This window comes from Ciconia boyciana, chromosome 25 (genome assembly GCF_034638445.1).
Source record: "Ciconia boyciana chromosome 25, ASM3463844v1, whole genome shotgun sequence".
NCBI classification, from domain to species: domain Eukaryota; kingdom Metazoa; phylum Chordata; class Aves; order Ciconiiformes; family Ciconiidae; genus Ciconia; species Ciconia boyciana.
In genome coordinates, this window is record NC_132958.1 from 633,755 (window position 1) to 661,362 (window position 27,608).

Genomic DNA, 27,608 nt, shown 5'->3' on the forward strand with positions numbered 1-27,608 from the left:
AGTACAGCGAATCCAGCGAGGAATGACTGAAATGAAGGGCTGAAACTTTGTTTAAAGAACTTTGTTGGATGTTTAGGTTGTATTAGTTAATTGTAAGACAATAAGCAGCTATGATTGGCCTAATGTAAGTGACTTTCTGGTCCAAAAGTGGCAGGACTATAATCATACTAAGGGGGGAAGAGGCAGCTGTGGCCCAGACACAAACTGGAACCTCTTCGTCTTGCTGAAATTGCAAATGCGTCTCTTTCCTCCCCAGGGAGACTCTTCCCCCTCCTCTTCCCCCTCTTCCTCCTTGTGCGACAGCCCCGAATGTCGGCAGCGCCTGCCCTCTGCAAAACCAAGAGCTTCCAGCTCAAATACATTGTCATCAAAACAAACACATTTTCTGCAGCCCCCATCTCTGGAAGGTTACTCGGGAGTGGGCTGAATTTGCAATTTCTTGATGGCTTGTGAGACTTGGAGGGGGGAAAAGGCTTTTTGTGTTTTACTGGGCTCTGTGGTGAAACCTGGTCTGGAGGGGGCTGTTTCTAAGCCCTGTGTGTGGTAACCCATGCTGCTCCTTCCAGAGGGTGATAAAGCGATGCCAGCAGCTGGGACACGGACAGTGGGGCCTTAATGTGCTGCAACGGTAAGAAGAAAAGTACCTATTAAAAAAAAAAAAAAAAGTGTTACCCTTGGAGGTGGCGCTTTGGTTTTAGAGATGCGGGGGAAAAGTATTCCTAGCTTTATGCTTTTAGCAAACGTGCTGACTGTAGGAAACGTCCCCCTGTGGGCGGGGCGGGGTGGGGGGTGCAGGGGGAACAGCCCCTGGGTGCTGCGGGGGGAGCGGAGCCCCAGCTGCACCGCGCACCCCTCTGCAGGCGGCGCGTGCCCTTGCCGCGCGCCGTTGCCGCGCGCCGCCGCCAGGGGCCGCCTCAGCGAGGGCGGGAACGGGGCGGGGCGGCAGCGCCCGGCGGCCCTGAGGAGCGCCAAGATGGCGGCTGCGCGGTGGCTCGGCGCGGCTGCGGGGCTGGGCGGCCGGTAGGTGACTGCGGGGCTCCCTCGGCTCCTCGCTGCCCCGGCCCGGAGGAGGGAGCCGGGCTTGTTCCCGGAGGGGTCCCCTCTCGCCCTTTCCCCGCGCGGCTGGGGGGCGGCCGCGTCGGGCTCTCTTCGCTTTTCCCCTTTCCTTCCCCGCTGTAGCAGGGCGGACGAGGGTGAAGTTATTTCGTCCTTCTCCTCGTTACAGACGGGCAGCGAGAGGCTGTTTCTTCCCCCAGCCCCATTACAACAGCGAGGCGTTAGTTCCCCCCCCCCGACTCGCAGGTGCTGAGGGCCTTCCCCTGAGGGACTGTTCACCGCCCTGCGCACGTAGCTGTGAGTAATGAGGGGGAATTCCCCCCCATGTGCTCAGGACGGTGCAGCAGGGAGTAATTCCTCCCCATATGTGCTCAGGATCATGCAGTGAGGGGTAATTTCCCCCCCACATGTGCTGAGGACCGTGCAACAAGGAGTAATTCTCCCCCCCCACATGCGCACAAGATCATGCAATGAGGGGCAGTGAGCTCCCCCACACATGTATGCTCAGGGCCAAGCAATATGGGGAAATTTACCCCTATAGTGGCTAAAGACTATGCAATAAGTAGAAAATCAAAGGATCGTGTGCTGATGGGCACACCTCCTGCCCCGTGCCGTGGACTATAATCTTTATTCCCCAAAGCTAAAGGGAGAAAAGAGAACTTTTCTCTTTGGGGGGACCTTCCTCACACATCCCATTGTGGTCTCTGTACCTGCTATCAAGACCACAAAAGTAAGCAAATAACATGATTTAGACTTTTTCTGTGTTCTTGTCTCCCTCACTTGCAGCAGGGAGGTCCGTTTCATGAGATAGAGCTTTTCTCTTGTTCCCATGTTTGAGCAATCTGGGCCTAGGTGTAGTGCTTCTGTTCTGATTTATGACAGCCCCCCACCCCCCCCCCCGAGAGAATCCGCCTCCTCCCTTAGTAACAGCCCCTGCAGATGTCATTTGTTTACCTGCTTTCCCCCCTCTGTACCCATCAGGAGGAGAGAAACGAGATAGTAGTCCTCTGTATGTAATGTTTATCTCTGCTATCTGTGACATGAGGTGGGTTTTGGTTACATTTTCTGATTTTCACTTTGTTCTGAAATACTTGGATGCTGTCGGCTGTGCATACAGTTATGGAAATCGGATGTGCAAGCAAGTATTTACCCTTTTGAAAGTTAGGCCTGTTACTCCATCCCTCTGCCTTGCTTTTTCTCTTAATGTTTTTTTCTTTTTTCCCCTCTGCTCTCCCCCTTCTTAACTGCATCTGAGCAGTTGACACCATCTCTATTTTGACTGCTAGTGCGAATTATGTGGCCAGTATGGAGCAGGGCCTCTTTTTAACTGGTTTAATTCTGGAATGGTACTTGTACTGGAATATACTGAATTTCTTTATTCCCCAAAGAGAAGAAATACGTAGAGGTTGACAGGGGTGAGGTATGCCTTGGTACGTGTAGCTAATAGAGTTTTTATCTTTTATCCAAATGTTGTCCTGGTATTTTTTTCTTATGAGAATTGTTTGTGTAAGAGTGGCCATTGCATTTTCTTTTTAGCCTGTCTTGTATCTCTCAAGAGTCATAGTAGAGCCTTATGTTTGACCAGCGAAACCCACAGAGTGCAGGAGTAAATTCTGGCCTTCATTTAGCCTCAGGTGCTTGGGGTTGGATTCATCTCAGCTGTCTGTAATCTTCTGAAAATTAGGTATTTAGTCCAAGCTAGATTTCCAGGTGCTTGTTACTATCAAAAGGGAGACTAAAGGCTCCTCTAAGGTGATTTGTCCTCTTCTGTAATAGGTAAGTAAGGGGGTTTGGCTGTCTTTAGTGACTGTGAAGGAGTCTGGATTAATTTTTTTAGGTGGCTAAAATTGTAGAGTTGTGTCTGCTTTCTTATGAAATGAGAGAGAGGGAGCACTGAAAAGGGGAAAAAGTGAGCGACATTTTGTGAGCTAGCCTGTGAGCTTGCTACATTACCTGAGAGGTTTAAGGCAGGTGAGCGTCTTGCTGAGTTCTGAGGTTGCTAGGAGCATGTGAAGCATGCTTTCTGTGGGGTAGTGGGGGAGTGCAAACTTGTGATTTGGAAATTGTTACTAAAACTTTTTCTCTAGGTTCTGTCGTACGATGTTAAAAGACCATAATTTGACAACTCAACACTCTTTCCACCAACTTGCGCAGAAGAAACCATTTCTTCCATCTGCAGTGTGGCATAGTGCAGGTAAATACTTGTTGAAAATGAATAGATGAGCGCATTGTGAGTTTTTATGTCTTGTGGTAATAATGAAAGCCTACTATTCTTTCTAAAATCCGAGTGTGATAAGATTTCCTAGGTGGTTTTTAATGAAGGGCTAGTGCACTTGGACATTTGGAGCTTGGGGAGAAGACGTGGATGACTCACAATGTGCTTGATTATACCTGTTTTTTCTGTGTCACTCAGCTGCCAAGACTTACAAGGGGCTTTGCTGGTGCAAAATATTATTTGGGCTTTGCTGCATTTCTTAATTTAATTTCTGTCTTAGCGTAAATGTATCCCTTGTGAAAGACTTCGTGTTGCCTTCTGTCCTGTTTCAGCTGCTGAGCTCTGCCAGATAAAATTGCTGGCCATCCACATAGAACCTAGCAAGGATGAAAGCGAAGTCTTTCATTCTTAGAGCTGCAATATTTTCTTTTTTTAAAAATTTTCCCCCTCTTGAACATGCATCCATGTATGGTGTATTAATGGCATTCTCCATTAATATTATCTGCAACTTGGTATTACGCTGAAAAAGCAATGTTTAAGATTGAGTTTGTTGTACCTACCATTTTTTTTGGTAGGCTGTAATGCTCAAAAAAGAAAGAAAGAAAGAAAAAATCTGTGAAACTTGCACCGCAGAAAAACATTGTGCTTTAGCACCTGCCTGAGGGGTTTAGCAACTGCTCTCCAGTGCTGTAGCAGAAAAAGTCTAAGACAAAAAAATTCTGCAGCTGCTGTTGCATGGAATTAGTCATAAATGGAATCATATTTACATGAGTCTGCTCACGCAGAAGTTTCTTTTAAATTTTGATTTCATAGAAGTCCAATCTTATCTGGTCCAGAGCCATTTTTTCTATTTCAGTTCTAATCAACAGGTAGAGTCTGACGAGTAGGCTTAGTATTTTACCTGCTTCTTCAAGTGTCCTACTAAAGTCAGCCTCTATTTGGCATCTTCCTCTTCTCTTACCTTGAGCAGACGGCAGAACAGAATAATAAGCAGGTATACGCAGCGTTCCGCAGAGGGTTGAGAGAAATGATATAGGTGTTTGATGTAAATACAGCCAGTTACCAACTACTGAATAATGAATTCCAAATGGGCTATTCACAGCTGTGCAAAGAACTCTCCGGGTTGATTAATGATTGAAAAACCTGATCTTAGGAAGGCAGATCTTCAACTGCAGAAGACACTTTTAAAACACAGTGGCTACCACATGGACACCTCTTCTGAGAGCTGATACAGCCATTTGTGTTTTAGGGTGTTGGGGGTGCTAGGTGAACAATGTACGATAGCTGTTAGTGACCCATTGCTCTCAAAAATGGGACAGGGTATACTCCCATTTACACCATCCAAATCCCCCGCTGCTGGTTATTTGTAAACTACGCTGTTATGCTGGATGTGATTTTGGGTGCCAGCTGGATCTGGAAGATGAGTGGTTCTTCCGTCCCCATGGATAAAGCTGACTAGTTGGTCGCTCTATCAGGATTATTCTTTTCATGTTAAAACTAAGTACTTCTGTGCTATCTCTTTTTTTCCTTTAAAAAAAAAAAAAAAAAAAAGAAAAGAAGATGTAGTGCCATTGTGTATGTTCAAGTCAAAGGGGTTGTTACCATGACAGGCACATGCAGTAACGATTTGGCAATTTATAAATAGCGTGATTTGTCATCTAGTACTAGGGAGTCACGGGCAAAATGGCATTTTACGAAAATGAAAATGTCAGCTCTTTTTGCTGCTTTAACTCCCTCTCTTGCATTTTTTTTTGAAGTTATATGAGCTTGTTTCTCAAGTATAATTTATTTATAAATATTAGTTCCTAGAGATTTTTGGTTTGAAAATGCATTTTTTTCTTTCCTGAATGTTTGTATGTCATTGTGTTATTTGATGTGCAAGGGAGAGTTAGAAAGAAGGAGAATTAGAACACGGGAAACTGTCCGAAAGTGATGTGCAGTTTCAGTGGGACATCAGGCATATGCTGCGTGGACATGTCTACAGGAAAATACACTATTTAAATGTACACCATTAAATATAGGGTATTAAATATTAGTCAAGGTCAGGGTTTTTTTACACCCTTCTAGTGAAAGAAAGACCCACACCGCAAAAGGAACTTCAGTAAAAATGTTGTCTTTTAAACATCTTTACCAGTGAACTGTAAATAATTTTATTTAGAATTGTTTGGTCAGTTCAATTTCTGGAGGATAAGTGATAGCTTACTGTAATTTTTCACTCTCTGGAAAATTTTTCAGCACTGCAAAAAAAAGGAAAACAAACATAACAACTGTAACTGTTGTTATGCTTGTTTTTCTTTTTTTGTAGTGCTGAAAAATGAAATAAAAACCAAACCCCGTAAATCATGTGTATCTTGAAGAGAGGGTTAGTAAAACTGAGAATGCTTTGAACAGGAAGTGATAATGCTGGAAGAGGGACTTCACAGCATTTGAGGATCATAAAGTAAAAAAAACCTGAACACAACAGAGAAATGAAGGTTGCATCTCTTGGCCTTCAGTAGAAAGTGAAGATGGTACTGGCCTCATGCAGTTTGATGCTGTTGCAGCAGGATGCTTTTTAGTAAATAAAAGTTAGCAAAAGAAGCAAAGGCAAGGTTCCATTTAGCATCTTGTTCCTTGTGAGATAACATGCCTGTGTTTATCAGTCTTCATGTCTGTCTGGAGGCTTTCCTGGAACCCATTGTGCTGTGTTTTTAAAGTATCACGGCTGCACAGGCTGCTGTTTGCTGTAGCACAGTGCTCACCCTGGTCTTGGCTTGCTAAGTCATCAGAATCCTTGACTTTCATTAAAGCTACTTAGGCTTGATTACATTATTTTTCTTCTTTTTGTGTTGTGTTTTTTTTTTTCTAATTTCCAGTAAGAGGCATGTTTATTCAAACTCAGGACACACCAAATCCAAATAGTTTGAAGTTTATTCCAGGGAAGGAAGTGCTGGAGTCAAGGACCATGGAGTTTTCCACACCAGCTGCAGCATTTTGCTCACCTTTAGCAAGGTATTATTAAACACATCATAATTTGTTTGGGGGACCAGCTTCTGGTCATTCTGCTCTTCCTTATACTCAGGAGCAGCTTGGTTGGATTTAAGTTTTTAATGCTGCTTTCCTTGTGCATAAAATTAAAGCCGGGAAGATTGTCGTTACTAAAGTAGTCTTTCTGTGTGTCTGTACTCCCCATGGCTGTATCCTAGCAGAATGCATCATGGTCTGGTTTATGCAACTGGATTGAGTGGTATTATAAATCAGTATTCTTGGAACAGTTGTTGTATCACCAGTGAGACCTCTGGCCCTGATTTCACAAAATCATTCCCATCAGAAAGCTCTTAATTCAAGTAGTTACTTGGAAATCATGCAACTTTTCAGAACTGGGAAATAGACGGCATAAGGAAGTAAATAGTCCCCAAATACTATGAATTAAATGTAGTAGCTTGCTTGATTTGGCAGACGCTGGTGCTAACCTGAACTTCGAAGCCAATGGATTTTTCCTTCACAAAAGGTTTGTAACGTTTCAGTCAAGGGAAAGCCAGTTTTGGCCCACTCTTTCAGGCTGGACCTGTAACAGGTCTTGGGAGTTGCAGCTTTCAATACCGAAGTGCATAATCTGGAGTAAGAATTGCTGAGCAGATAATTGATTCATATGATCTTGGTATAGAAGGGGTTGGAGCACCATCACAAGCCTCTCTGGGAATATTTGGAAGCGTCCTTTTTTGCACGTTTGTCATTGCTTTCACATTGGCCTCTGAAAAGAAACTTCACCTGTTACGTGGGTGAAAGGGCTTCGATTTGAAGGTGAGATCCAGAAATGCTGCAATAGCTTACCTCCGGAGAGCCCGGTTTAAGCCATCTTTGTGTATGTTGGCAGAATTATATGCAAAAGCAGAAGCTGTTTCATGTGACAGTCTCTCCAGGAACTGAAGGGTTATCAAATGTGCGGCTCTTAACGTTTCCAAAGGTGTCTTGCAGAGTTGTTTGAGAGCAAATGGGATCTTTACAAGCAAAGCTCTGTGACTTAAAGTAATAAATACAATGTGAAAGGTTTTTGAGGACATCAAGACGTGTTAGTGAAATGCTGAAGCTGGAGGATCTGATTTTGTCAAGGTGCATCAGGTTGCAGAATACAATTGACTGTCAGAGTGGCTTTTTGTTGTCATATATCTGCAAATAGACATTTTCATCAAAGCAGATGCATGCGCTAGAATGCGTACCATGGCAAAACAGCTTCATTATGCGTATTGTGCAGGTTAATGGAAAAAAATTGTCTACTACGTATCGTTAAACCCCAGATTATGGTTTTTGTAAATATAATACTCATTTATTTTAAAAGGGAATATTCCTTTTCCAAAGAAGTAATAAAAGCTTCCTGGAGGGAGGGGGGAGAATTATTTAATTGATCTGGGATGGTTTGGTGCATATGCATAATTTCATTGTTTAAGTAACTTAAAAATCTAGTTGGTTTAGTGGTGTAAAAACTCAATACGCGTACAACTGTTTCACACGTGGAAGTTCTTTCAAACGGGTATTGTGAAATCTCTTCTGTCATTCGTCATCACACATACCTTTGTGATGTGACTTCCAGTTCCTTCATTCGTTGTGTTTTTGATGTCTTTCAAGAGAATATATTCTCCCCCCCCGCCCCCCCAATTACGAAAGCACTCTTAGAGCCTTATGCTGTATTTAACTCCAGGTGCTTCCTACTTTTAATGATTTCTTTAGGTTTTTTTTTTTTTTTTTTACTCTTCAGGAGTAGTGTCATTTATTTATTCTGTAGACAAATTTGTTGGGTTTTATTTAACCATTTGTGGAAATTGGTCTTTACATTCTCATTCTGCTTTTTATACTTAAGATACTGTCAAAAATGTGCTCCTTCCTGTCATCTCAGTTCTTGTGTTGCTTTGGATGTGCGCTAATTTACCACGTGCTGTAGGGGGCCATCTCACGCAATTTAGTATGAATCTTAAGCCTTTCCTAAATCTTCAAATTTTTTATGTGCCATACAAATGACTAAAAATATTGAAAATTGCTCACAAAGGGAGTGCTAAAGCCTTGTGGACTGCTTGGCACTAATCCTTTTATTTAATGGCAACAGAACTGAAGTGAGTTGTTACTGCGCGCAACTACTTCAAATAACTTGCTGTAATCTCAGGAACATTCCTTGTATGTGCACTAATCCTACCTGAAGCAATAGGTGCCTACTGGTTTTGATGCTGATCGAATGTTTTTATATACAGAATATAATTTTGCCTCCAAAAAAGAACTGGAGAGAGCGTAATTCTTTCACACATCTTGTGGAAAAGTCCTCTAAGATGTGTTCAGTTTCACTACGTACACTGCTTCACAGCAGGATCTCCTGGTTCTTACTAAGTTGTAGGTGAAGTAACTGCGAGTTTCTTGTAATGGTTCTGGTTCTAGTGCTTATTTTTGTCTAGAAATGTATTCTAGAAATTTTTTTCTGTGACAGCTTAAATAAATCTTTAGGAGTTTGCCCAAAATGTGTATGCATTTTTGGTTTTTTTTTGTTTTCTTAACAGACAGTTATTCAAAATTGAAGGAGTTAAAAGTATTTTCTTTGGACCAGACTTCATCACAATCACCAAGGTAAGCAGACTAGAGATTCAAATGTACTGAAAGATGAGCTGAGATTGTTATCTACTAATAGATGGCCATAGAGAAGATCCAGTCAGACTCTTGGACGTGCATAGTGAAAGTACCAGAGGCGATGTTCACAAGCGGCATAAAGGGAATTGTCTTTCATATAAAAGAAAACAAAATCACAGTGTGTGGGTAAGCGCTAGCGTAGGTCGCCCAGAGAAGTTGTAGATTCTTTGATCTTGGAAGTGGTCAACATGGGACTGGACGAGGCCCTGTGCAACATGGTCAGCTTGGAAGCTGGCTCTGCTTCGAACAGGAATCGGAACTAGATGACCTCCAGAGAATACTTCCGAATGAGATGATTGTATGACTAGGATGTTGTGCAGTATTGTGTTTACCCAAGGTGTGGAGCTCATGTCAGCAGAGATAAGGTGTTGTGTAGTAACCGTGCAGTTATGCTCTTACTGTGTGAAGAGCACAGGGCAATTCAGTGAATGATAATGTGGCTCAAAATTAAATGGAACCAAACAAACTTGACTCTCTGAAACAGTTTGGTAAAAATATGTGTCAAATAATGTATTTAGGAGACTTTATTTTTCACTTCTTTTTAGCTAATACTTTAATAGCGCTTGGCTTGCAGACAGGGAAGCCTTTCTGTTGACGATTATAATTTGAGTCCTACTGAACTTTTTTGGTAAAGCTGAACTTGACAAAACTATGAAATCAAATCCATGCATCAAACGTGAGAGCCCATTATGATATTTTTAATGTAAGAAGAATCTCTGTGTAACTTATTATTAGGAGGCAGATACTGGTTTTATTAATTTTTTTTTCTTCTGATTCTCATAGGAGAGTGAAGACCTGGATTGGAACTTACTGAAACCAGATATTTATGCAACTATAATGGATTTCTTTGCCTCTGGCTTACCTGTAGTTACTGAAGAGGCACCTAGGACCGATACAGGTAAATCACACTGCAGGAAGAGGCTAGTATCTGCCTTTGGGTTTAGTTTTTGTGACAGCCAGAAGAGCTTCCACTTGTCCCTCAGAAAAGCGTGCAAGAGAATTTAAAGTGAAAACTGCTAAAATTAACACAGGAGAGAATTCGCAGAACGCGTGTGTTCTAGTGGAAGCAATGCCGCACTGTCTAAAGGAGTCGCTTACCCATGAATGTGAAGCCTGGTTCTCCTCTGCTGTAGCATGAGGAGTAAATCGTCACAGGAGCTATGCTGAACTATGTGTTTTGGCAGTATGGGCCATCTTCTGTTATGCCTTGTGTGTGTGAAATATTTTTGCAAGTACTGAGGCTGTGTTTAGAAAGGTATTGAGTGTTGCTGCATATCCTTTTTGTATGGACACCTACAGAGGGTTTTATTTCTCTCCTTAAATCAAAAAAGAGTGCCCAGGCTTATTGTCTGTGTCTTAATGATAGGTTTATGGTCTTAAATGAACAAGAAATAGTAATAAGTCTTTTTCAAACTGTAATAGAAAGTAACTGAGACTAACTTACAATTTAACTCGAGGGCAGTATTTTGCCTTTTATTTTCTCATTTGCAACTTACCAACTTAAACAATTTTTCCCGTGTTTTAAGGAAGATTATGACTATTGAATTCCTCTCTGCTCTGTTACGTCTGGATTTAATTTCCATATTAACATAGACTTTATTTGGTTTGAAAAAGTTGTCTTTAAAAATGCTTCTGCGAGAGGAACACTGAGCTTAAAATTGCATCCAGAGCTGCTAAACCCAGACACGTTCTTAATTCTTCTGCTGAATTTTTTAGGTTGCTAAAACTTTCCTTCTGAGGACCCTGCCTTAACCCATACATCCTTACTGAATATTAGGTGTTGCTTCCTTTAAAAGGTGGCACTACTCTACTGTCTGTTAAGGCCTTTGCCTATTGAGAAGAACTCTGAACCAATACTGGTTTTTGTCAGCGAAAGCCTGGGGTGTGAACAAGGCTAATGCAGAAAAAGATACTTACTCTGAATTCAGGCTTCTGCCTTTTGGTTTCAGTCACATTAGCAATGTTTTTATGCTGTTTCATTCTGTGATTATGGACACACAGTGTTAGTAATCATATCTGAATTCTCTCCAAGTTCTGATTTGCACATTTTTCTTTTCCCAAGCCGCATCAGAAGATGATGATGAAGTTGTACTAATGATTAAAGAACTGCTGGATACAAGAATAAGGTAAACTGGGAACATTACTGCTAGATGGAGTGAGTTAGTCTTGGGGTTTGGATTTATTTAGGGAACGGTGCATTTTTCTTCGGGTATGGGTGATTGCATGTTTCAATACCTAGTGTGGGGGTTTAGAGTGCAAAACTGGCCAGAGTTGAGAGTGCTGTTCCCCCTAATTGAAAACTTTCTATCTGGTTTTCCTGTTTAACCAAACTATGTGCTGAACAGAGTCCTTGTTGCTGACTGATTTTTAGAACAGCGTATAGCCTTACTTTCTATAGTGCATTTCAACAGGTCTGTTGGGTTCAACCCGGCTATTTTTAAATAGTAAAACAACACAATCTTTGCTTTTACAGTAACTTTTTTTTTCCCTCTGTTGTATTAATCTCTGTTTTAGTTATACTTGTCCTTCCCTTCCAAGTATTCCAAAGTAGTTTATACTCTTGTATCACACTCTAAAGGAAAATTTACCAGTGAGTTTCCCTTGCTGTCTGGGCTTCAATGGATTTTGTCCTTGCATTCTGTTGCAATGTTATTGGTATTTTAACACAGCTTGAATTTAGAAACTGGTGGTAGCTAATGAAGTCTCAAGAGTGGCTATGGATCATGTTGTTTACCTGAAGTATATTTTTATGCTCATTAATTGCTTTCCAAAGTGAACTGTAAGGAATAAGCAACTTGACATTTTAGATGCAGGGGAAAACGTCTGATGTGTTTCTGAAGCTGTGATATCTGATGGCGACATCTTCCCCAGCTCACAAAGTACAGGAACCAGAAACTCATATGTGGGTCAAAATCACAGAATTCAGTTTAATTTTCCCAGAAGTTGTGATGGACTTGGGCTTTTTTATTTCATATTTTTAGATGCTGCATTTTAAAAGTGACATTTAAAAATACCGTTTTGGTTGTCTTGCAGCTGACACATGGTACTGGTTAATTTTCCTGAAAGGAAAGAGGGAGAAAGGCAGAAATAAGCTGGAACATTTTTCCCAAGCATTATGTACTAAGTGTTGAAACATGTAACCCAAGTATACAGTTGGATAAAGCCGTGATAGAAAGTAACATTCAGGAGGCCCTGCTCTTGCTGGGTATGCGGCCCGTTGAGGCTCCTTGTGGTTTGTTAGTCCTTGATTTCCCAGTGCCCTTTCGTAACGGTCACAGAATTTCTGCCCAAATTTCTGGTTTTCCCCACCTCTTTCTTTCCTTCTGTTCCCTTCCCTTCCCCCTGTACCCCCTCGGTGGACCAAGACGCCGTTGATGAGAGTATTAGCAGTAGTGTATCTTACTTCATTTTATAGCAGGATAGTTTACAGAGGCTATATACAAACCAGTGCATTTATTGCAGAGGCTTTATATATATATAAATACAGAGCATTCATTGTTTAGTCAATCAAAAACATGTTCAAAGAAGGTGCAGGGTGGAGGGAATGTAGGTCTGAAAGGTCCTGCAGTGTGTTAAAAAAGTTAATTTCAAATAAGAAAAGTGGAATTTTTAGTCATGTTCTTTGGCTTTCTGGAATTGAGATAATTTGCTATGGTGAGTTGTTAATAAATGTGTCGGATTCATAGATTATTCTCTTAGGAGTGTAGCTCTCAAAAGAGTTATTTTGGAAATCAGTATAAAGAGCTTCTGTTAGAGTAACTTGATGGTTTTAGCTCCGTCTGGAAAAAATGTTGCTATGGGGATACAGTTACAATGCTGGGCATTTGTTGCTTGCAAAAGGAGACCAGGCTGCAGAAATGCTAATAGTACTGGGATGTGATCTTATCAGATGCTGGTTCTTCACCCGTTAGCAGGATTAAGCTTTTATATAGTTGGAGCTTTTTTCTGTCCTGTGTAGACTATGGTGAACTGTGTATTTATTTATGGAAGCAGTTAAGGACTTCTTATCGCTGTCCCTAGTCAGGTAACAGATCCACATATGTCGTGTGGTAGGACGCACACTTATTTATTATATTTGACACATAACTGAGGCAATCATCGTTACATGTGGAGAGGGCCTCAAGGCAAACCAGTATGGCTGTGCAGGCTGAATCAAGCTCTACTCTGAGGTGCTTACCCTCGCCCCTAGAATGTCAATGATTCCATCGTACGCTGCTGCATTAATTGTAAATATGTTTTGCTGAATGTCCTCTGGAAAAACAGTAGCCAGCAATGTGAGTGAGTCCAGCAAAGTACGAGTTGTTGGAAATTTGAACCAGGTGGTTGTAGAGAAGGAGTGCTTTAGTTACAATATCTTGACAGTTCTTTGTGTATATTAAATTGAGCTTTACTAAAGATTTCTGGAAGGAAACGTATTTCAGCTATACTTGCTTTAAATTGAGTATCGTGTTCCATCAGGCCGACGGTGCAAGAAGATGGTGGTGATGTTATTTATAAAGGCTTTGAGGATGGGATTGTGCAGCTGAAGTTGCAGGGTTCGTGCACCAGCTGTCCCAGTTCCATCATCACCCTGAAGAACGGGATACAGAACATGCTCCAGTTCTACATCCCTGAAGTAGAAGGTGTGGAACAGGTGGGTTGGTGAGAGATAATAGCTGTTTTAAATGGAAAAGAATGTCTTTGTCCTTTTCCAGCATGGACAGGTTGGCAGTTTAAGCAAAAGTACAGGATATATAGATGCAACTTTTCCAAGCCAGTATCTTAGCAAAAGATCCAGAGCTCTGCAAAGTCCTATACAACCCCATGCACCAAAATACGCTGGGCACTGCCTGGCTGGAAAAGCAGCTTTGCAGAAAAGGACCTGGGTCCTGGTGGATGCCAAGTGGAACTCGGGCCAGCAATGTGCCTTTATGGCAAAGGTGGCTGACAATATCTGTGTTAAGGGGAGTGTTGCCAGCAGGTTGAGGCAGGTGATCCCTCGTTAGACTCTCTCCAACATGCCCGTGTCCCTCTTCTACTGAGGAACCCAGAACTGGACACTCTGTGTTTGCCAGTGATTGTTACCTTTGTGCTTTGGTGACTTTGTGTCATAATAAGGGACTGCTAAAATGCAGATTCTTTTGCTTTCTCATTACAAATCTGATACGCTGTGGTGATTGTTCTAGTGGCCTTTGTAATAACTTGACCAGCTCCTATTATTTCAGCCACATTTCCTCCTGGCATTTTTGATTGCAAGCTTTTCTTTCTTTCCTCATGTGGCCATTGTCATTCAGTGGTGTAGAATAACTGCTGTTCTTGGGTCCAGCAAGGGTTTAATGTAATAAATTCTCTGTGCAATCCTACGGGACTGGGAGTTTAAATTGTTTACCTAAGCTACTTCTGGATTTGATTTCAGGTTGTTGACGACGATGATGACGTGGAGAAAGAAGCAAATTCTACTTGAGCTAGCATCACCTATGGCCAAATAAGTATTTACCTCTTGGTGTACGTAAACTATCTTTGCGCTGAGGAACAATGAAATTTGCCTTTCTTTTCAGAAAAATAGTTGCACTTATATATGTGAAAATGTATCATCAATTTAAGCAGTTTGTCTACTAATTTATTAAATGCCCTGCATTCAAAAATGAATCCTTTTGCTCTACTTTGTACTATGTCTTAAGAAAGAAATGGTGGGCTTTAAAAACAGTGATGTGTCTCTCCATTGTTCTTTCATACAAAAAATTCAAGACTGAGAAAAAGAGAAGGCAGAAGTAAAGTTTCTTGACTGTTTTTTGTGCAATAGAAATATTAAATGTTTATTCCCCCAGACTTCCTTACGGGGCTTGCAGGACTATCTGCCCTTGCTCTATAATTGGGAAATTCAGGAACGTTAATTTTATCAAGTCTTGTTAAAAAGCTTTTGATTTGTATCAGGTTTTTGTGTGAAAAATAACCCATAACTTCACCTGTTCATTTTGGAAGATGTAATATTGCCATCACTTGTGGGAAGTTACCTACTTGCTGACTGCCACTGTGCAAACAATAGCAACAGAAACAAAAAATGTGAGTTGTTTGTTATAAAAATTGTATCTTCTTAAATAAATGTTAGAAGAAGATGATCCTTATCAGCTTTAGTAAGTAGAGAGACTAATTAGCTTATTTAGAAGTAAAATTGTTCAGCCACTATTAGTGGTCTGTTTAAACTTGCAAAAGATGATTTCTTAACATAATCCTCCAACATCAAGATGAATGTGCAGTGCTTAAGGGCACAAATTCCACTTGCAGGATAGCAAAGAAAATGTGTTTACCTATGCCATGTCCTGTTTGTTCCTCCTGCAGTGCCAAAGAGTGCAGCGCATGTGTAACTTGGCTGCCCTGGCTGAGCGAGGGAAGACGTGGCAGAGCAGAACACATTCCAGTTTGAGAGACTACGGGAAGAGAAATATGTATTGTCTGAAATCGAGATACGTACATCAGGCTTTGCGAGTACTTCTGTTTACTTGCATGTGTAGGACTTAATTTCTTCCTGGTGCCTAGCTTTAGCAGGTGGCTTTGCTGACGGAAATACTATTTCTTCTTTGTGCTGCCACAGTCGAGCCGAGTTTGCGGTGATTATTTGGCTTTATGGTTACAGTAGTATTCCCTGTCTGCGAGGATTTGACAGCCTCTGGTGTGTTCCCCTCTTTCACTTCTTGCCAGTGTAATTCCACTGAGTCCCTAAACAGGATCAATTAAGTCAGTGGAGAATCTTTTATATAACATGCAGATCAGCATGTGGTAGCCATAAACTTTACATTACTTGTTAGAAATTTGAAAATAAATATTTTAGCAAGATGTTTCTTCAGCTTTCACGGAGAGTAATAACCTACAGTCATTTAAATTACCCACTCAGGATTTGGAAATTCGTTTGAAATTACCATGCTTTCTTTACCCAGTTATGAAGTACGCAGTGCCTGATCTTACAAGTATATCGATGACAAAATTCCCCTTGAGGTAGGCTCAGACTATCTGAAAGAGAGCTTGTGCAAACCTTACTGCCATGTTCTTCTTTGTCAGCAAACCATACAATGGCGAGTAATGTTTCTGGTTTCTCAAAACCAGAGCTTTTTAGGCCTAATTTGTCAATTTAATGCACTATATAAGCCAAAACTTAAACAGCAAAGTAGCTGTTTTGTGTGTTAAATAAAATGTATCTCTCAGATGCGGTCTTTATTCAATTAAACAGTACTAATCTCTTCCCAGGTACAGTAAGGATCCAGTTCTACTGCTCTCTTTGTATTTCCAGTCTTGTTTTTAATGGGCTTTCAATTTGTACAAATAGGACCAAATTGAGCCTGCATGCACTGAGGCTGAAGATTAAGCATCTTGTGATCTTGAGAATGAAGAGATTCCATGTCCAGCATGTATCCTGTGTGTCCTCAAGTTCCTCAAGCTCTGTCGTGGAGGGGGAAGCTCATGACGCTCGCATCCCCACCTCTTTTATCTGTACTGTCCCACCACAAAGTAAGCTCTTCAGGGCTGTGGTTGCATTTCTACAGCATAAAGCACTGGGGGAGCTCTCCAGCTCTGGATAAGCGGAAGCAGAGGGAGGGGGTTAAGTGCCAATTCTCACTTGGGGAACAAAACAAAACCCAACTGTATTTGCAGCATTAACAATAACCATGAACTCTAATACTATGACAGCCCAATGTGGTAAAATTGTCAGCCCAAATCATTAGGAGTTTCTGTGTGTACCTTCCAAGCTCTGTCTGGAACAGCTTAATTCAAGGAAAGAATCCCTGTTAGTGAGAGGTGTCCTGTCTCCTCCGCTCACCCAAAAAACCTTTCACATTCACGGACACCGAGGCAAACAGGGGAATGTATTAATGAGCGTTCAACATTTAGCTGGGGAGTTACTGAGGCGGCCACGTCCTCTGTGGCAGTATGGTATGTCGTGCGATGTTCTTGCAGTTCTTTTTTTAAAGAGGGCTCTTCAGTTAGGGGGCTGGGGAGCTGTGCTGTGCCATAACGCTCAGGTCAGCAAGGTTTTTTTGACTGTGAAGTTTTTCTATAAATTGCAGTTAGTCATTACATTTAAAATAGTAATGAGCGCTTGAAATTACTCTGGTGGTTTTTAAAGAAAAAAAGTACTTGATATTTTTGCTGTGCCATAGATAAGTGCAAAATTATAGTCTGCTGTTCAGCCATTTTTGTTTTCACCCATTTCACATAGAGAAAACACACAAAATCCATGTTTCCTAAGCGCCATTCTAGCACTCTCTTTTACAAGGAAAGTTGATTACAGCTAGCTAAACTCTTGTCATCTTGAAACTGTTTGCAGGTGGAGATGTGCTTTTTGTCAGGATGTGACTCAGTCCATGCCTCCAGGAGCAATTAGCCTGTTTGTCTGTAAGGCAGTCTTCTGGTAACACTGTAGTGTACGGTGTGAAGCAATCGACACCCACAGCCTTCGCTGACAGCATTTTTGGAGCAGGTACTTTCAACGCAGTAGCAGGAGGAAATGGCTCATGTTACCTGATAATATTCAAAATGCGTTATATCAGGGATCACAGAATATACTCTTTTGCAGGACGCAATAGTTTGCAGTCTATCTAAAATTCGGGACTTTAGCCAGAACTTCTCTTTCAAGTGAAGTATGTTGAGCTTGGAGGAGGAAGAAGTGGGTATTTTTTTCCCAACCGTGACCCCTTTTGTTAATTTTAAAAGGCTCCCCTGTGAGAGAGAGTTTGGGAAACTGTTTTTGCATTTCGCTGTTCGGTAGTGAGTTGCACATCCACATTCACATGAACTATATGTGGTAGTAAACCCATGTACTGTATGTACAGCAAACCTCAGAATAAAGTAACAAGTTACACAGGGCATAAATATTGGGGCCTTCATGGGGAAGAAATTAAATAGCCGCTTCAAGACTGAACACATGGAGCTAAATTTCTGTGTGTGTAAAATTCTGAGGGATTTGCACCAGACTAGTACGTACGGATGGATGAGTTAGCCTCGGTTTGAGGGGATTCATTTTTATAACATCAAGTATGGCATAGGTTTAAGTCATAAAGTTTGGTATTTGCTGTGCTGCTGACATGAACTATGTATTTTGGGAGCGTTTGTCTGGGGCATCCCTCGTTATAAGTAGGGTCATACCTTTCTGTTTGTCTTCAGACAATGCTATAGATTATTTTAGGTTTGTGGTGATTACCTTAAGAAATCCCAGGAGTGGTAAGAAGTCCTGAACTGGGAGCTACTGCAGGGCGGCAGAGAACCCCGCGATACAGAAATAAACCAGCAGATGAATCTGGTGTGCCTAGTAGATCAGTAACAGAGTTTGAACACTGGCCAAAGCCGAGGAGAGCGATATTTCTGTGCCAACAGATATTCCCTGTATTTCTGGTGATCACCTTTCAGGTTTGCGCTGTTACAATGGGTTAAGAGTTCCCTTCTCATCTGGGAAATCAACTTCCGCTGCCACAAGGCATTTGACTTCCTCTAAAGATGTGGAAGCGGGAAAAAAAATATCAGAATTTGAAGTCAGCCCTCTTCCACCTTCACAGCTGACAAAGGGGAAATAAAGCATTCTGCAGCTTGATTCCAGGTCGGTGCTCTACACAAGCCGGCCCTAGGAACCGGTGCTAACTGCTGTGGGTTGTTCCTGTCATGTCTTCGCTGCTGAGCGAAAGCAGGGAGGTGGCCATGTGTGCTGGCCGCCAACTTTTAATGTTTCTGAGATCGGTGGCCTTCCCACTTCTGTTTGCGTTCAGCCAGGCTCTTCTAGAGCCAGGTTCAAGTTCTACCTGTCCTGTTTTTTTGACGAATACTAACATTTCTGGTTGTTTTCTGGGCTTTTTAAGGAAATCTTCATTGACTTTTTAGCGTCAAGATGAAGTTAAGTGAACAGCATTTTTCTTAAGAAGGGATTGTCATGTTTTTGTAGCCTCAGGCTTTTCATAAGTTTTTCAAGCGGTATTTGATTGTGGTAGTCACACGTAGACAGCGTAACTAAGCTATCCGGCTGTACCAACAAGTGTATCGCTCCTTTGTCAGTTGTGCCCGTCCCCCTCTGCTTTGCAGATTTATCTTAATGGTTTCTTTATCTTGCTTCTGAATAGGTGCTATTATAGAGCAGTTACAGTAGAAAATGAGGAGACAGGCCACGGGGATTGCGGGGAGGACGCCTGCCGTGGCGTGGGGGTACGGGAGCTCCTGCGTTACCGCGGGCTGCTGCCCCTTCACCGCCGGAGCTGGGGAAAGCCCCTGGGCGTTTAGGGTCGGTAACAGCCCTCTCCGAACGCTGGCTGCTGTTGGAGGGCTCGGCGGTAATCCCCCCTGTGTCGCTGTTAGCGGGAGCTAGGAGCGGGGTTGTCCCACGCTGCAGTTCCCCAGAGCAGGACCCCCCGCCCCGCCCCGGGTCTGGGCTGTCGCCGCGGGGCTCCAGCCCGGGGTTCATTTCCGCTGCTCCGTCCGTCCCGCCGGCCGCACGGGGGAAGGCCGGGGGAGCCTCTCCGCCGCTGCCGCCCCCGGCCCTCCCCGCCTGTGCGGGGCCGCGGGCACCGCCCGGCCCGGCCCGGCCCGGCCCAGCCCGCAGGCGGACGCGGATCCGGCTGCCACGTCCCGGGGGCCGGGCCGGGGGCGGGGCGGCGGCGTGGCCCAATGGCGGGGCGGGCGGCGGGCCTGCGCCCTGGGCCCCCGCCGCGGGGGGCGGGCGGGCGGCGCGGCCCCGGCGCGCAGAGCCAGCGCGGCCGCGGACGGGTGCGCACCATGTGCGGTAAGGGCCGGGCAGGGCGGCGCGGCGCGGCCCGGCGGGCGCGGGGCGGGGGCCGGGGGGGCGCGCAGCGCATCCCGCGGCTGCGGGAGGGGGCTCCCGGGCGGCGTGGGCCGGGGCCCTGCCCGGCGGCTCCTCGCCCCGCGCCGGAGGAGCGACGCTAGGCCGGCCGGTGCCGTGCCGAAAGCGTGCCGCGGAGGAGCTCCCCGGGGCACTCCTGGCAGTTCGGGCGGAAAAAGGGGCCGGCCGCTTCTGCGTTGCCTCGGCTGTAGCGAGAAAGGGCTCCCTCTCCGTTATCTGAAAATGTCATCGTCGTGTCTACCGTCCGCTACGTTTCTCTAGGGGAGGCGTCTTGCAATGTATTAATAACTTGAAAGGGCGCATTCTCCCGAAATTATGTGCAAATGTGGCCAGGGCGTACAAAAGGCCAGCGCCCTCGGTCTGCGTGAGACACGACAGTACTAAAAATACGCTGTTTCCTCGGTGCAGAAGCCTTCAGGGCACTCAGTGATGTCGGTGGGTTTTGGTTCAGTAGCGGGTGGTGCTGAGGCTGGTGACGCGCCCGTTCTGTGTCAGCTGGGTTTATAGGTTGTAGTTTTCAAAAGCAACGAAGTGACTTAGGAGCCTAAGCCCCAGCGAATGTCAGTAACATGTACCTTATAGGAAAGGGATACAGGTTTCACCGGTGGCGTTTCCAAACGTGGCTCTCGTCGTATCAGAATAACCACTCCCACTTTTAGGTGAAAAGTGTGGCTTATTGTTGTTTTGTTAGGCATTGCAACTTCTGGTGTGGACACTCGTACGTTCATTCAAGTTTACGCCACGTAGGTTGTGAGGCAGACGGGTAAATTGGTTTAAACGAGGCTTAGAAGTGTCCGTTGCAGGGTTATGCACCAGCTCATCTCCGTCTGTTCGTACCCCAGTGGAGCTTCCCTGTGCTGAGCACATGCCTTGTGTGAACTGGAGCGCAAGCCAGCGAGGCTTGTTCTCCAGAGTCACTTAGGTACTTTCCACTCCCATTTGCCACATTAGTACAATTATCTACCTCATCTCTTGGACACAGGAATACGTTTTATCCTTTCTCTTCCTCTTTCTTTCTATCACGTTCGTGTTTTTCCATGGAAATTGATGCAACAGTGGTCTCTTGGCTCTTTTTATTTGTCTTTCCACATTTCCTTCTTTGACACCCCCCCCCCCCCATATTTTTATGTGCAAAATTAAAATGATGCTTAAGCAACGTTGTGGTTTTTATACTTCATGTGCAAGTTGCCATTTCTTTCATTGTTTTTGCAAGATTGAACTGGCATCACCTTCAGACTGTCGAGTCTGTGGAGCGCTACGAAGAGGCAAGCAGAAATTCATAGTTCAGCTTACATTTAACACTATGTTAATTTGCATTAAAAGTACAAAGTGGAGCAAAGCTAAGAATAGAAGGGATAATTATTACTATAAATAGCTTGCTGTAAGAATAGAGATGGTTTTGGTGCCTCGTGCTTGCCTTATTTGAGGTCCAGCCTTTGAAATGTGCAATATTAACATTCTGCTCTTTGTCTTTTTAACTGCGATGAGCCCTGGAAATGCTGTGGGTAGTTACTTAGTTGCATTCAAGATTTAATGTGTTTCTTATATAAGCCCTTCTTCATATAAGCAAAGTTCTTCTTGGATATTGAAACATTTTATGAAACAGTAAGAAAAGCATCAAGGATTATTGAGTCTGTTGTCAAGTCTTGTTCTGGGAGCCAGAGATATAGTGAAAAATGAGAAGAGGAGAGCATTAACTGAGCATGTTGACACAGAGGAATAAGCCTTGGAAACTGAGGAGCTTCTGAGTGCAGGAGGAGCGTGGCTGAAGGCAGTTAAGGTTTTTGTAGGGAACAGGAGGAGAACTGTTCAGAGTCCGAGGGTGCTACCACATGAACTCTTGTGACTTGTGGTTAAGCGCACTTGGCAAAACTAAGGTATACAGTCTCCTCTGCTGCCGCCACTCGCGATCCGGCTGGTGAGCGCAAGACAAAATTGACGGTGGTCTCGGCTCACGTTAGGAAATGTTAACTGCAGTGGCAGCTTGGTCATTTTTCCGTACAGCAGCAGTAGACTCCAGCAAAGGAACAAGATGAACAAACTGAGGTGTTGCGCTCTCAGATAGTCCTGCAAATGTCATAAATAGGCAGAACTGGCTTGTAGTTTCTCTGAGTACTTGCACTAGCAAGACTTAATTGTCTCTTTTAACTGAAGTGACGGTAGCCTACATCTTGGAGTAGAGGGCTCTGATTGCTCGTGCTGTGGCCTCCGCAGAGGCTGAGTAGCCATGTTACGCGGTGTAGTGACAGCTGTGCAGGCCTGGTTGCTTGTACAAATCCTCAGGCAACATTATTTCTGTAATAGAATTGTAAGTCAGGATATACGTTGCTTTATCTTGCCACACTATCTGGTAGGTATGCAGTCCACAATCAGATTTTTATCCAACTCATCTCAGATAGGTAGTTATTAAAATGACTTTTTTTTAAGTAAAGGTGATAATGCTGCTATTGTTATCTGAGTTCTCCCTGTGAGAGCTTCAGGACTGGAATTACTAACACAACGTTTTCAACGTGCTGGTAATCTGATGTTGAGGTTTACGTGTGTGTGAAAGATCACAAAGTCCTGTGATCCGACGTGCTTGTACTGCTGGACAGGTAAAGGAAAGGAGCCTCAAAGTTCAGTTCCTTGATGCCTAGCATAAATGACAGGTCTTCTGTATAAATGTGCTAGGTTTTTGTTTTTAATAGTGTTAGTGAAAAACAGGGTTTGTTCTTGGTATGTGTTACACGCTTGCAGTTTGAAGACTTAGCCAGGTATGAATTGGGTGTGCTTTGCTCTGAATGCACCAAACCAGTTCAATGGCATCTATAAAATAGTTTGGAAAACAGGTTTTTCAAGGTAGCCAGGCTCGATAGACTGTTCTGTAAATAAGTAAACCTATCATATGCCATGACTATTTTAACAACAAAAAGGGATCTTAGAATTTAGGTCTTGTATTACTAGTGGTTACTGAAGGTAAAAATGGGCTTAAGAAAGACTTGAGTTTCAAGTTTTAAGGTTGCACGTCCATCAGTGGGGACTGCCCTCCTGCCTGTTGAAATACCATTTGTATGCCTAGGTGTATGTGTGAAGCAGAGAATAGCGGCTCTTGCCCAGAATGAATCCTTAGTATTGATGCACTGGTTGTTTACTCTAGACAGGAGAAATCTTGTCCTTTTTAGCTGGAGACAGAGGTGTGTGCGTGGGTGGTGAAAGAAACATCCAGTGGACAAATGTGTTTCTTCACTGAGTGGATGTTTTTCTGTTTTTTTCCCAGCGCAGACTTGATGAATTTAACGTAAACTCTCCCATATACAGCTAGCAGACATAATAATGATAGTCTGCTTGTTTCTGACCTTGCGCTCCTTCAAACTGTGCAGAAGTAGCGTTGTTTTGGTACGCAGGGGTTGGCACAGTGTTCCACCTCACCGAACCGCCGGGCAGCAAATAATAGGAGCCCGCTCCAGCAGGTTTTGAGCATCGGTTCTGGGACTTTGTTCTGTGCTACAATTAGTATTTGTGTTAGAACTCGCTGTTACTGCCTAGTGTCTCCTCTGCTCTAGTTTTAAGAAAAATATTTTTATCGCTTTTCCCAGTCTGTAATATGTATTATGTATGTGATATTTAGTAGCCTGCATCTAATTTATTTGAGACTTGAGACCTAATAATCATCACCAGGATAAAGGATTCATTGGAATTGCCAAGTGGATGTACTCATAGCATCGTCTGTTGAAATGGTTTTAACAGGATATGGTATGGTATAAAGGAATTTGTAAATCCGACAGTAAACCTAGCCTGAAGGCTTTTATTTTGTGGGAAAAGGATTAGGAGAAGCTACTCTTGAGTAACTTCACGTATTCAAGACACTGGAGAGAAGATCATTTGTTCTTACCTGGAAGTGGTGATTAATTTCATTTTCCTGTGAACTTACCATGAAATAAAGGAACATGAGCACCAAAAAGGTCACAGGAAAATGAAGTTCTCAGAAAAAGTATTTTAGTGACTGTCAACAATAGAAATAATGAACATCCATTTGGTAAAAATGCTATTCTGTTAAAATCTGTCAACTGTTTCTAGGGAATTCTTTATGTAGCTGTCATTAAGAATGGCTAGGTTTTGTGCTCGAATATTAAAAATCGGTTCTGAGAGAGAGTAGAGTTTCACAAGCAGCTGAATACCTGTTCTGCTGGTGGTTCACCAGGTAAGGTTTTTAAGGCAAACCTGCAAGAAAGGAAATCTGTTATGTTCTAAAGTATATTGTTCAAGGTATTTCACTTAAGAGAAATATATGCAGGACTTTTTACTACGGCGGGTCTTAGTGTGATTCAAGAGCTGTATGACAAGCTGACATGCTTTGAAGAAGTCTTTTCAGTCTGTATGTGCAAAGTCCTGTGTCAAGTTCCTAGTTCAAATGTTTTATTATGTTGTAAAGCGTGACTGCTGTTCTAATCCTGATGTATATTAGTGTCAAGTCCTGAAGTGTATTAGCGTATTCCAGACTGGGGTATTGTGTTTTCTGAGCCTGTCAGATACAAATTCCAGTGGCACACTTGCTGCTGTCTTATTTTAGCTGGGAATTCACAATTATAAAAAGTGCTGGATTAGAATGAAGTTCATGGGGTTTTTTTGGTTTCACATGGCATGTATTTCACCCTGAACAATGCCAACTCAAGGCTTGTCAAGGTAGTGTAATTAAATGTCATTCATATATCCTGGTTTCCTGTAATACTTCCTCTTTCTGGCTTGTTCTGGAGCGTGAGTTACGGAGGGCAGGTGTGGCTTTATTACTGAAAAACACTTGCGTTGAATGGTGTCTAAATGCGTAAGTTGAGCTGAAACTGAAACTCCTCTTTTCAGGTCTGCTAGGGACCTGAAATTCACGGTGGGTTGGTTTCAGGAACGTTCTGCTTGGACTGCAAGATGATTACATTTTCAGCACCTGGCATCTAGGCTGGCAAGGGGATAAGCTGGTGGTGTACCAGATGGGACCCTGATGGAAATTTGCTAGATTTGCCTTGGAATTTCATCAAAACCAACATGTTTCCATTGACTGTTGCGATTTAAATGAATTGTCACTTTGACAGAAAAATTGGCGCTTTGTGACAGAACGCTCCTCACAGAAGCCTTCAAGCAGCTGTAAAGATCTGTGCAGTTGATATCTTTTCATCTTTTGAATCATGTAGATTGATTTTAATATAAGCACAGGGAGGGAGAGAGTGAGGCTTTAACAAGGCATCGTGATTTGGAGAAAAACATGTCTTTGGCGTGTGGAAGAAAGGTCTTTTATGGTCTAAACTGGAAGGTAGAGTTGCTGTGTGCCATCCCACCTCTGCCACGTTCCACCTTGGAGAAGGCTACGTTTTGTAGCTGGATGAAGTGATCCTTTGTTCAGCTTTTGAGTAAAAAGACGTTATTTTCTTGAACGGCCAGAGCTTTGCATCATGCTGGGACGTAAGTATCACCTGAGTGCCCTTTGACTCAGCACGGCCGCATTCCTTGCTGTACATTTACACAGGTGGGACCGAAGGCTTGAGGTGTAACCCCACAGCAAAACTTTATCTGCAGAGCCTCTGTTGGTGGCTGCTGGGAGAAATAAACGTTTTTCAAAAATACAGTTGGGTCCGCGAAGCATAACAACCGTTGAATGCTTTGGGTCTTTTTTTTATTCTCATCAGTGTTTCTGTCGAGGGCAGTGGAATTGTATTTAAAAATGGGAGTGATTACGAGATGTGATTGCTCGTAGATTCCTGAATAATCCAATAGTTAGGGTACAGCCAGTAAAAATGCTGTTTTCTAAATGTGGATTGAAACTTTCTCCAGCTATGAAGAATCATGTCATTATGGGATGTTTGAAAAGGGGAAAATGAAATGCATTTGAAAATACTTCCAGTAAATGAAACTGTTATTTACACATAATTCATCATGATCAAGTGCCATAAATGGGTGATAAGCCTTCAAATATTTGATTTTAGCTTGCAGGTTAGTAAGTCATGCATTTAGGAAGACTCGGGCTCATTTCACCGGCCTTATTGTCCCATTTTTTACTTTAATGATGCATCATTTTTACATATTATTCTATTTATTTTTATTTCTTTCTTTTCCTGTTTTCTTAAGGTGAGTTTTAAACCTGCTTGTCTTACTTGCCTTCTCATTTGTAAAATGCATCGATCACAGGTGAATTATTCGAATTTTATTTTCATAGTGGCGTCTCCATTATCACTCCATTTGTTTTCCTGTGAAGATCTACAAGCTGAACTGAATCGAAACTGACTCACCTAATGTTTACATGGTCGTCTTTTTTGAAGAGTGTATCCGCATATTTTGTCATGTTAATACTGTATTTGCATTTCTTTTAGTTTGTTTGCTTTTCATAGTCTCTGTATTTTCTGATAAGAGCACTGAATTCCTTGTGTGTGGTTGGGTTTTTTTTTTGTGTGGCATTCTTAGTCTTAGATTCAGATTTTTTTCGCAGTTTTCCTGAATAATCTTAATATAATTGTGCTGTAATTAATAGATATTTTTTTCAATGCCTCAGAAAAATGCCAAGTTGGCTCCTTTCTAGGCAGATATGTTCTGTTTGTTTACTGTACAAGTAGAAATAAACACTACTGTTTTTCGGTCTCATCCCAGGTGAGCCATCCCTTCCTGGAGGAAGTCGGTTTCTACTTTGTGCCCGTTCAGTACATGCCATTTTGTTGTACGCTGCTAGCAGTTGTGATCTATGACAAGGAATCAAGTTTTGGTTTGTTGGTTTTTTTGGGTTTTTTTAGTTCAGGTGTGACTAAACTTCTTAAAATGTGCAGAGAAAATAACATTTTAAGCCGCTGTCTGGTTTGGGAAGCAGATTTAACAAAGATGTCCAAAGTCAGCCCTGGCTAGAGGGAAATAGTTCTGGTTTTAAGCCATTTTTTTGGTTCAAAATAAGTTGCAATCCTTGTGCCAGAAGCAGGATGGAGACTAAAATGATCAGTTCACATTTACAAAAATATTTTGTGAAAGAAAACCGAGTTTCTGCCTAATAATTGTGCCCATCTATTGAGTTAGACTTGTTTTCACGTGGAAGACTTCATTTTAAGGACCTTGCTGGGGCACCAAGGGTCTGTGTAGAAAGTGCTGTGCAAAGTGATCTTCACTGGGGCTTTGAGCCAGACGCTGTGGTGTTTCTTTGGTGTCCCCCCGCCCCTCCGGGCTGTGTCTGTTTGATCAGTTACAGACGTGTTGATGGGGTGTTTCAGAGGGGACCCCCGCTCTGTGCTTTCTGCAGGGCCATTGAGATGACTGCCCTGGGCCCCCCAGGCTACTTCAGTGGAAAATACCCGCATTTAAAATGCAATGTCACGCCCGGAAACAAGTTGGGTTTTTTGTTGCTGTGTGCCTGGTAGTGTTCCAGGGGTGATACCTGATGTCCCCTGGGCACAGGGGAGGACCACCTTCACGCGCCTCTGGCCTGCTGTTGTTTGGAGAGGCCTGGAGGTGCTGATGGGCAGCCCAGATGGGATGTAAGGTGGCAGAGCAGATTACCTCAATTAAGCTTGCTGTCCTGTTCTACACTACTTCCCCTCCACCTTCCCTACAGTCCTCTTCTCCCTTCTTGGCGTATGCCCACACCTACCGTACCTTTGGCACGCAATTCCTTCCCCACACTTTACAGTGGCTCTCTTTCACCCTTTGCGTGCCAGCTTGACAGCCTGTTCCATTTTTGTCCCCCAGTCGCTCAGCTCGATGCCCTGCCAGTGAAGAAGGCCTCCTCTGTGCTCCCGTCAATGAGGCTCTTGTGCCTCTCACACTGCTGCTGTTCACTGGAAAGGACTTCCAGGAACTGTCTCACTGTGGCCAGCCTGACGTTCAAACTCCGGAGCACCTTAGCGCTCGTCATTGGTCCCTGTTTGCTCAAAA

General features: G+C 43.1%; 2 protein-coding genes across 6 annotated transcripts in view; both read left to right on the plus strand.

Annotated features, from left to right (window-relative positions):
- The first annotated feature begins 934 nt into the window (after positions 1 to 934).
- NFU1 (NFU1 iron-sulfur cluster scaffold) lies at positions 935 to 16,153 on the plus strand. Of its 4 annotated transcripts, XM_072846291.1 has the most exons (9): positions 935 to 1,020; positions 3,144 to 3,250; positions 6,127 to 6,262; positions 8,794 to 8,860; positions 9,704 to 9,818; positions 10,983 to 11,046; positions 13,379 to 13,553; positions 14,316 to 14,404; positions 15,239 to 16,153. In XM_072846291.1, exons 1-8 carry the CDS (start codon positions 974 to 976, stop codon positions 14,361 to 14,363), a joined length of 759 nt encoding a protein of 252 aa, XP_072702392.1. In that variant the 5' UTR covers positions 935 to 973; the 3' UTR covers positions 14,364 to 14,404; positions 15,239 to 16,153. The 4 variants fall into 4 exon arrangements, with proteins under 4 accessions (XP_072702392.1, XP_072702391.1, XP_072702393.1 ...); XM_072846290.1 differs by lacking the exon at positions 15,239 to 16,153 and having other exon boundaries at positions 14,316 to 14,818; XM_072846292.1 differs by lacking the exons at positions 935 to 1,020; positions 15,239 to 16,153 and adding an exon at positions 2,082 to 2,101 and having other exon boundaries at positions 14,316 to 14,819.
- Positions 16,154 to 19,559: 3,406 nt separating this feature from the next.
- Positions 19,560 to 27,608, plus strand: part of GFPT1 (glutamine--fructose-6-phosphate transaminase 1) — a 45,804-nt gene continuing 37,755 nt past the window's right edge. For both annotated transcript variants that reach the window (XM_072846288.1, XM_072846287.1), the window contains exon 1: positions 19,560 to 19,655. In XM_072846288.1, coding sequence (XP_072702389.1) covers positions 19,649 to 19,655 — 7 coding nt within the window. In that variant the 5' untranslated portion in view covers positions 19,560 to 19,648. The remainder of the gene's footprint in view (positions 19,656 to 27,608) is intronic.